At 41.3% G+C, this 10383-nt stretch overlaps 1 protein-coding gene across 1 annotated transcript in view; it reads left to right on the top strand.

Moving 5' to 3' along the window:
- The window catches only part of chd6 (chromodomain helicase DNA binding protein 6), a 134174-nt gene that overhangs the window by 89460 nt on the left and 34331 nt on the right, over positions 1 to 10383 (top strand). Inside the window, exons 19-28 of the mRNA XM_008296166.1 lie at positions 367 to 562; positions 2454 to 2618; positions 2721 to 2900; positions 3208 to 3318; positions 5453 to 5655; positions 7288 to 7368; positions 7461 to 7579; positions 8304 to 8463; positions 9757 to 9846; positions 9939 to 10042. Coding sequence (XP_008294388.1) covers positions 367 to 562; positions 2454 to 2618; positions 2721 to 2900; positions 3208 to 3318; positions 5453 to 5655; positions 7288 to 7368; positions 7461 to 7579; positions 8304 to 8463; positions 9757 to 9846; positions 9939 to 10042 — 1409 coding nt within the window. The remainder of the gene's footprint in view (positions 1 to 366; positions 563 to 2453; positions 2619 to 2720; positions 2901 to 3207; positions 3319 to 5452; positions 5656 to 7287; positions 7369 to 7460; positions 7580 to 8303; positions 8464 to 9756; positions 9847 to 9938; positions 10043 to 10383) is intronic.

The raw sequence follows: 10383 nt of genomic DNA, 5'->3' as shown, positions 1-10383 counted from the left end.
GGCTCAAATGAAATAAATGTTAAAATCATGTTTTTAAAGGAACAAAATAGAATATAACAGATACACGTTCTTAATTTTAAGTCAGATCAAACAGCTTTAAATGATCAAAAGTATTACAAAACAAATACAAAAGAAAACAAGTTGGATAATAGACCCAAAAATGTCTAATTAGCCGTTAATATGCTAAAGCAGGACGAGTTTAAAGAATGTATTTGAGGAAATACTGCCAGTAATTAAAAATATATTAAAAACAAAACTGTAACGAAACCTTCATTCAGTCTTTCATAGTTTTTCATTTTAGTTAAATCCAAAACAAACAAAAACAAAAGTGTATTAATACCTCAATGTATTTTTTTTTTCCTGCAGCTACACGTACGAACGCATCGACGGTCGCGTGCGGGGGAACCTGCGGCAGGCGGCCATCGACCGCTTCTGCAAGCCGGACTCGGACCGCTTCGTGTTCCTGCTGTGCACCAGAGCCGGAGGTCTGGGCATCAACCTGACGGCCGCCGACACCTGCATCATCTTCGACTCCGACTGGAACCCCCAGAACGACCTGCAGGTGGGAAAACCTAACGGCGCCGGAGAGATCAATCCGCGCTGTCAGAACACGACTCGGGTCTTCTTTGACTCTCAGTCGCCGCTCGTCTCGGTTGTTTAATACGTAGTGGCGTTCGCGGGGCCTTCTGGGACGGCGCTGGATGACAAAGTGTGCGCTTCAAAGGACGCCTTGAATAATGAAGTGTTACTTCAGAGGTTTTCTGACTTCAAGGCACCGAGACTTCTCTGTAATCTGATTGGTTTTCCATTAATAAGAGTTTGTCAGGTGTTTGTCTTCCTTGCTGACCCGTTAAATGTCGACTATATCGTAGTAAATTGTCCCGTGCTGGATTTAGTGTGTTACTGTGCAGCTTAAAGTTTTTAAATCGTCATTTCCAAAGCGGCTATTTTTTTTGCTCTGTAGGTTTCGTAGAATGACTGGCTTTGATTTAGACGTGCAGATAAACGTGACACTTTTCACTCTAAAAAGCTGTGATTTTACACGCTAACCCTTTGGACTCCAAGCAGCTTGTGGGCTCATTTTTTACCGCAACATAAAGTCCTGCACCTGTGTGCAAACAGAGCAACCAGGACTAGAAGGAGAGAGAACTCAGACATGTCTTCTGGGCAGGATGATGCAGCTACGATACCAGAATTATTTAAAAAATAAAAGACAAATAAAGAAAAATTCTTCAATTCTTCGTTTTACAAAAAAAAAAAAAAAAAACGTAAAAAATTCAATTAACGTGCAAATTAATGTATTTTTCCAAATTCCCACACAAAAAATCCTAACTCTACATACTAAAGATATTTTACCACGTCCTTTTTAATTTAGTTTCCGTCCTGCACTGTGTAAACACTTCCTGCATTTCAGCCGAAAAAGTCCCTGAATTTTTATCAGCTGACGATTGTTCACAGTTGAGCCACTGAAGGCTTCATGGTTGCACTGTGAAGCGCAGAATTTTTTAGTTTTTTATGGAATATAGTTACAGCAGATTGTTCATTTTTGGCAATTTTTTTTAAAGAATAAAGTGAGTTTGATAAATTAAATGCAGGAGCAGGAGCCTGAACATCATCAGGGGCTCCTCACACCGTCTCCATGAACTGGTTGAACTTCAGGCAAATGTTTCCGGAGGTTTCCACAAGCTGTCAGAATGCTGAACTGCTGATCCAGATAAAACTTCTTTATTTAAATTGCTTTAAGTTACTGGATCCTGAAGAAACGCTCTCTCATCTGGTATGTGCAGCAAAACGACAACAAACTTGATTTGATTTGATTTTCAAACTCAGGTTTGGTCAAATTTTACAACCAAACGGTGCATCGACTGTTCAGGCATTATCTGAAAATTAAAAATCAATTATTCAGTTGTGGGGTTTTTTTTCTTTTGTTTTTGCAGTTTCTTGCTCTGATAAATGTGTTGGATAAAAGACTTTCAAACTTGCCGACAGGTGTTTGGGGCTTCAGAGGGTTAAACTAACGGGATTAAGTTGTGCAAACAGTTTCATCTGCAAACGTGCTGCCAAATCCGGAAAAATAAATTCTATAATCCTTTTTTAAAAAACTTTAAAACGTAGGACAGTGTGTAATTTATTAGAAGAACCACTTCAGATGGTTGCTTTAATATTTTTGTTAAATTCTTGTCACACTAAATGATGGAAACTAAACAAGCAGCAGCGTTTAGAACGGACATCAGAAGGCTTTAGCTTTAATATTAAGGTCATTTTCTCAGCAGGTTATATACAGTTACAGCAAATCTGGTTCAAGTTACAAGTGCTGCCGCTAACATTGTGCAAAACCTGCAGATTTCCATTAAGTCTGACGTGTTTTTTTCCTCGAGTTTAAGCCCATAAAGCTTCTTTGCCACTGTTTTCTATTCAACAAGTCGCGCTGACGTTTTCTTTTCCCGCTGCAGGCTCAGGCTCGCTGCCACCGCATCGGTCAGAGCAAAGCGGTGAAAGTCTACCGGCTCATCACCAGGAACTCCTACGAGAGGGAGATGTTCGACAAGGCCAGTCTGAAGCTCGGGCTGGACAAGGCCGTCCTCCAAGACATCAACCGCAAAGGAAGCCTCAACGGGGTAAAGATGAGCTCTTCTCTTTTTTTTTAGCGTTATTGAGTTTCCCGCAGCGTGAGTCACCGTCCGGATTGCGAGCGTCATTTCTGAGCCGCGTCGTTGCAGGTGCAGCAGCTGTCGAAGCTCGAAGTGGAGGATCTGCTGAAGAAAGGAGCGTACGGCGCGCTGATGGACGAAGAGGACGAGGGCTCCAAGTTCTGCGAGGAGGACATCGATCAGATTCTCCAGAGACGGACTCAGACCATCACCATCCAGTCGGAGGGGAAAGGCTCCACGTTCGCTAAGGTGGAAACCCTCACGCTCATTCCTCAAACTTAAGGCCTCAAATACGACAGCTTTTTGCCAAAGAGTTTAATTTCGCAGCTCAGATGTTTTTTTGTTGGGGAGGGAAACACCCTTTGAATATTTTGGCAACGAGATCAAATGCGGAGACGCTAAATATTTGTGTTTAAACCTCAGCAGTTGGCAGCTGGAGTCCAAACATTTGATTAAATGCCAGCCTCCTTCAGAAAAAATATAAAATGAAAAAAGCCCCAGTTAACATCAACCAGTTCTTTCCTCTCACCACGTCTGTCCGCTTCTCTTTCCTCAGGCCAGCTTCATCTCCTCCGGGAACAGAACTGACATTTCTCTGGACGACCCCAACTTCTGGCAGAAATGGGCCAAAATCGCCGAGGTGGAGATCGACTCCAAGTCGGAGAAGGTACGAACGGAGGGAGGGAGGGATTTACAGACGAATGCAGGAGAAGATGGAAAGAGGAAAGAGAGGAGTTCCAAAGAAAAGAGATGAAAGACAAGAGTGAAGGCGTGATTGATAAAATCAAGGAGTGGAATTGACAGAGAGAAGCTAAAAGGTTTAATCGACAGGAGGAAAAGCAAACGTCAAGCGAAACATCAGCTCTGAAACCAAAAAGCCACCGGCAAGTGTCAAAAGCACCTTATTTTGAACCAAAAATCTAAAATTACAGCATTTATTGAAGCGAGAAACTGCAAAAACAGCAAGAATTGTTGGATTTTTAACCTCCCGAAGGTCCTTGAACTTGCAGAATTTAACCAAATCTTTGCTTTAAATGACGATACTTCATAAAAATCACTTTGTTCTACACGTGTTGGTTATAAATTGGACAAAAATCTGAATCACCTTTATTTGATAAATATTTAAATGTTTTATCTCGGCTCTTAAAGTACTCACGCACAATATGGATTTAAACAAGAGCAACAGAACAGAAAGCGAGTCTTTAACTGTAGATATTAAGGCGAACCATGGGTTTTAGTGCAAAATGAAGCGCAATTACCAATTAATACAGGTATCAATACCTTCTATACATGAGGTAGATGATGTAAATGTAAAATAAACCATTTGCACGAAACAGATTCTGTAAAAAAAACCCACAAAGTTCTGCAAAAATGATGCTGATTCCAGGATTTTTTCTATTTTTGTAAAGTAAATAAATAAATCTACCTTTTCATTTTGATGTTTTTAAATTATTTATGGCGTTATAAAGTTGTTACGCTGCACAAAATGATCTGATTTAGTAACAAGAAGGAAGAAGAGTAAATATGTTATCGTATAGTGGATGTAGAAAGTAAAATGGAAACAACGTGAGGAAAAAAAATAGATTTAATTTGAGTGCATGGAGACAAATATGGAGGCAAAGGAGGTTTAAACTGCTGAACTGGGAAAAGAGCAAACGAGGACAAGATGAAAATGAAGGTAAGAAGGAAGGATACGCTTCGTTTCCTTTCCTTTCCTTTCCTTCCCTCTCCTCTCGTTTCCTCTCCTTCCCGACAGATGGGCCGCCTTAATGAATGAAGCAGATTGCACAACAAACACTGCTACTGTCTTGGTGCCTGGTGTGTAGGTGTGTGTCTGTGCACCGTGACTCATGCCGTGAATCCTTAATAACTGAAACCCTCCGTGAATCCAGCGGGTGTTTGCTTCTTTGTCTGCCTTTTCCTTTTTCTTTTCCTTTTTTGTTTTTGTTTTTACCGCCACCAGAGGATTAAAACTTCAGATCTCTCCTAAAACACAGATTTAGGATTAAAAAGATGTAAAATTAGCACAAAAAGATGCAAAATGAGCACAAAAAGGAGCAAAATAACCAGAAAAGGGTTCAAAAACATCACATTAAGATGAAAATGAGCACAAAAAGATGCTAAATTGTCACAAAAAGGTGCAAAATCACCAGAAAAGGATGCAAAAACACCACATTAAGATGCAAAGTGAGCAAAAAGGGTTCACAGTCACCACAAGATGCAAAATGAGCGCAGAAAGACAGAAAAATCTCCACATAAAGATCCAAATAACCATAGAAAGATGCAAAATCACCATGAAAAGATGCAAAATGTACACAATAAGATGCAGAATGAGCACAAAGGCGTTCAAAATCACCACAAAAGGGTTCAAAATCACCACATAAAGATGCAAAATCACCACATAAAGATGCAAAATCACCACAAAAAGATGCAGAGTGAGCACAAAAAGACAGAAAATCAACTATGAAGACACAAAATAACTATAAAAAGACAGAAAATCTCAGAAAATTACCATAAAAAAGCAAAATTACCACCAAAAGATGCAGAATGAGCACAAAGGCGTTCAAAATCACCACGAAAAGATTCAAAATAAGCACAAAAAGATGGAAAATCTCCACATAAAGACACAAGATGACTTCAAAAACACGCAAATTGACCATAAAAACACAAAATGAGCAACAAAACAATTAAAATCTTTTGCACCACAGAGGGAGAAAGGAGAGAACTGCCTGAGCTCACCTGCAGCCTCCGTCCTCTCAGTCTGTCTCACGTTCCAACTGCTTTCGTTTTCATTGTTGCAGGAGTCGCTGGTGATCGACACGCCCCGGGTCAGGAAACAGACCCGTCACTACAACTCCTTCGAGGACGACGAGCTCATGGAGTTCTCGGAGCTGGACAGCGACTCCGAGGAGCGGCCCTGTCGGACTCGTCGGCTGGGCGACCGGAGCCGGCGGTACCTTCGTGCCGAGTGCTTCCGGGTGGAGAAGAACCTGCTGATCTTCGGGTAAGACCTGAGACTTTGTAGGAATAAGTCTGACTGCAGCTTAGCCCAATTTCTTGTTTTTTTTTTACAAGCAAGAAACAGAATAAAGCGAGGAGTCTTTCTGGTGTTTAAAAGTCTGGATTTTGGGGGGTTCGAGGGTTAAAAAGTGCAATAATAAAGACTGCTATGATGATTTATGGTCGATTGTGATTAACTCAACCAGAACCACACTAAGAGCTACAGTAAATGAACTACAGTACATTTTTAATATCCTTAACACTTAAGTAGGAAAGACACTTCATCTGCATGTGAAAGCACAGCGCTCACATCACAATGTGCCTCCAAAACCAGCTCCAACTTAAATAACCTGGTGTTTTCTGGGGGTTTGTTCGGTTTGTTTATGACACAACCCTTCCTCCGAACCCCCAAACCAGCCGGCAGGTTTTAAAGGGCATGTTGTCTCTAAAAAATTACAATAATTCCAACAATTATCAACCAGAAAGTGTAAAAACAGGAAAAATTTATCAGATTTTGAGCTTTCCGACACTTCCAACTGGGAAAATGAACCAAATCTAAGCTTGAAATTGTGATATTTAATCAAAATCAAGTGTGTCTCATTTAAACGTTTGCCAAAAATAACAAGATGCTCGTAGATAACTAAACATTCAGCGCAACTGAAAAGCCAAAGGGTGACGCAGGGCAGAGAGGATAAAAACTACTTAGTAAAATATCTGGAAACATGTGGAGCCACCAGGGAAACCTCGGATTTGTTGGGTTTTCGTCTATATTTATATCTAAATATATTCAAATTCCCCCATTTATCAGCCAGAACCTGTAAAAACAGAGACGATCATTGGATGTTAAACCAAAACATGAGCTTGAAACTGTGATATTTATTCAAAATCTAATTGAAAAATTAGCCAAAATCAAACCATTTTTGTGAATTAGATTTTGTTAAAAACAAAAAATTCTGCACTCCTCGATGCAGCAGAAAAGCCAAAAGTGACTCAGCTGCGACCAACAATCACATGACAAAAAAATCTGGAAGGAATTAAGGCTAAACTGCAGAAAATTGAAAAAAAAAAAAAAATCAAGTTGTGTTTTTAATGGCTTTACGGCATTATAGCTGTAACACATTTCTGAATCGCAGGACTTTATGCTGTGACAGGAGCAAGAAAAAATAGAAAAGACTGCTTTGGGTTCAGAGGATTAAAACCTTTAGACTCTTCAGTTCAATTTGCAGAAAGCAACAGACGCATAATTCCTTTTCAAACTCACCTGCAGAGAATCAAAGTGACACCGAAAGCGACGGTTTTATCCCGACGGCTGCCTCGGCCAAGTGCGATACAAAAAGAAAAAAAAGCCTCTCTTTCTAAACAGCACGATCCCACACATTCCTCACACCTCGCAGCCAGAAATCTTGCGCGATGACATCTTACTACTCCGACACCGAGCTGCTTCTGCTTCTCGTAATCTTTTTTGTACACAAGGTTGGTTTCCCCCCTGCGAGCTCGAGTGTGACAATAAACGAGCCAAAGCTGCAAAAAAAGAAAAAAGCACGACGACAAAACACAAGAAGTGATCACACACTTAAATCTGTGTTTCAACACCGTAAACAAACCCCTCGTTGAAACGTCTCGTCTCTCTTTCCAGCTGGGGTCGATGGAAGGACATCCTGAACCACGGTCGCTTCAAGTGGCACCTGGCGGAACGAGACATGGAGGTGATCTGCAGGTAAGAGAGTTCGATAAACCAAATCCAAGTTGTCACCGGCGTCAGAGGCAGCCATTAAAAAGCGAAACCTTCCTTCCCCCGTCTCCTCGCAGGGCTCTGCTGGTTTACTGCCTGAGACACTACAAAGGCGACGACAAGATCAAGAGCTTCATCTGGGATCTGATCGCGCCAACCAAAGAGGGCCAGGACCAGGCGTTGCTCAACCACTCCGGTTAGCATCCCACCCGTGATAACGTCTAGAGCAGACCTTTCTGTTCATCTGACTGCATCTGAATAGCTGGTTTTTAACATTTCTGCATCATTTGTGACAAGCCTGAACTGTTCTTGCTTTTTTTTGAGGAAAACTTCCCCTTTAGATTAATCGACTAGTCCACGGGTGGGCAACCCGCGGCTCCAGAGCCCCATGAGTGGCTTTGGAAATTAAATAACGAGTATTTAATGTCAATGTATTTTGTTTTAGTTCGCTCAAAATATGCGTCACAACCAACTTGGTGACTTTACAAATCCTCCAAAGCGACTAGCGACACATCTAGCGACTCTTTCTGGTGGTTTGGAGACTTTTGGAGCGCTCACAGGCGGTCAGCAGTCTGGTCAGCAGTCCCCGCTGCAGTCAGCAGGACGACCAGATGGCATCTTTACTTTGCTTTAATTTAAGTTTGGCTTTTTATTTCGTACATACGAGGAGGATTTAAATAGATGTTGAGTATTTTATTTGAAAGTAACCTTCAACCCAGTGTCTCTTTTTTTTTTTTTTTTTGTGGCGTTCAAAATGTTTTTGTTGATAAAATGTTGTTTCCTCCTTAGCAGTTCATTGATTTCTTAAATGCAACACACTGTAGTTTTTTATACATAGCATAAAGGTAAAAAAACGAGATATGCAGTGTTACCTTGCTATCTTGTAATCGAGCATTCAGCCGTTTTTCTTTTCCCCTCAGGTTTGTCGGCTCCGGTTCCTCGCGGCAGGAAGGGCAAGAAGCTGAAGAACCAGCTGAACGTTCCGGAGGTGAAGAACGCCGACTGGCTGGTGCACTGCAACCCCGAGGTGGTGCTGCAGGACGAGAGCTACAAGAAGCACCTGAAGCAGCACTGCAACAAGTCAGTTCGCTAGCGGCGTTTTAACGCTAGTTTACAGTTGATTTTGTTATTGTTGATATATGTGTAGCAACTCAGAATAACAGCGACTATAAAGAGTCAGTAGTTTATGTGTTTGGTGTTGGTGTTTATTTACAGTGTTTAATTGTTTATTAGCTTGCTTGGCTTTTAGTTGTAGTTTTACTGAAGGTCTGTGATCACAATGAATTAACCTGCTGAACTCCAAGCAGTAGTTTCTGGATGTTGTATTTTTTTGCTCCTGTGTCATTTTTCTTCACTGTGGGCTCATTTTTCATTGCAGTATAAAGTCCTGCACCTCTATGAAAACAGAACAGTCATGACTAGATGTAAAGAGAACTCAGAAATGTTTTCGGTGTAGCATGACTCAGATATAATGCCAGAAATGGTAAAGAAAAAAAGGTGGAATTGTGATTTATTTGATTATTTATTTTACAAAAATTGGGAAAAATATCTGGCATCAACATGTCCAATGTTTTTCCAGCTGCCCACAGACGCTACTGACAAAAAAAAGGAGGCTCGACATGCGATAGATATTCTGCTGCTTTCATTTTTAATTAGTTTCTATACTATTTGCTCAGCCGACAAAGTCCCTGAATTTTTGTCGCAAAACTACAAATCCCAGCTGTTCGACCAATAGCTTTTTATTTGTGGCGAGGAATGCAGAATTTTTTAGTTTTTTGCAGAATCTGTTGAGTTCCAAGGGTTCATTTTTGGCGATTTTTTTAAAATCTGAGACGTGAGGAATAAAGTGTTCAAGTTAAGTTTCACAACACAGCAGCACGTCACGGATAGTTTAAGGACCGTTTGAAAGTTGGAAATCTGAAGATTCTCGCTGCTTTTTCAGTTTCTAGCTTTGATAAAAGGTGGAATTTTGTTGACATATTTAAAGATTAACACATCTTTTAGACCTTGAGGCAGATTTTAGGGTTCAGAAGGTTGATTTCTTCTGTTTTCAGTCCCTTCCATCTTCAGTTGCACCTTTCTGTCACCTTGAACGCTTCATTCCTTCGTTTTCTTTTGTTAAATGTCAATATGTCGGCGGATTCTGGAGTTCGGAGGGTTAACAAGCGAAATAGTAAACACTCGTGTGATTAACTCAACCAGAGCTGCAGCAAATGACACCTGAGTAGGAGAGAGAGAGTTTGTTAAGCACTGAAAAGATGCTCCTGCACGTGAAAACATCTCCAGCTTAGCTTTAAAATCAGCTCCGACCTCATTCAGATGATGTTTTTGGGGGTTTATTTGTGATACAACCTTCCCTCGTTGACTCCTCAGGGTGCTGCTGAGGGTGCGGATGCTGTACTACCTGAAGGTGGAGGTTCTGGGCGAAGCTGCCGTTCAGGCTCTGGAGGGGATACCTGCCAGGTAGGTAGCAGGCAAACACGCCCGCGATCAGACGGATGGAGTCGCGATGACACTTCTAAAATGTTGACTGACGCGATTGTTTGTGTTGACAGTAAACTGGAGGTGTCGCTGCCCGACATCGACTACATCGAGATCCCGGTGACGTGGTGGGACGCCGACGCCGACAAGTCTCTGCTCATCGGAGTCCACAAACACGGTGAGGGCTGCTGGAGATCATCACTCACATTGTAATTTAAAGAGAATACAGCTCTCGATTTCCAAAAGTTATCAGCAGAATTTCTTTTCAAATCTCATTTAGATCTTGTGGCGTGTCGTGTTTAAACAGTCATTAAAGGAGTAAAGTGGATTTTTTATCTGTATGTGTCTGGAATCGGGCTGCAGAATCTTTTCAACATCAACACAGCAGGAAGAAGACGCGAAATAAGGCGACTGAACTCGAACTCTACAATCTTCTTTGGCTGTTTGATGCTCAAACACAACTCGCATGGTTCTCGTTTTTCATGACGTACAAAAGATCTGTTTGATAGAAGATCGTTT

The sequence above is a fragment of the Stegastes partitus genome, unplaced genomic scaffold, assembly GCF_000690725.1.
Source record: "Stegastes partitus isolate 25-593 unplaced genomic scaffold, Stegastes_partitus-1.0.2 Scaffold1107, whole genome shotgun sequence".
NCBI classification, from domain to species: Eukaryota; Metazoa; Chordata; class Actinopteri; family Pomacentridae; genus Stegastes; species Stegastes partitus.
Note: the sequence above shows the minus strand (reverse complement) of the source record. Positions and strands in the feature narration are given on the sequence as shown.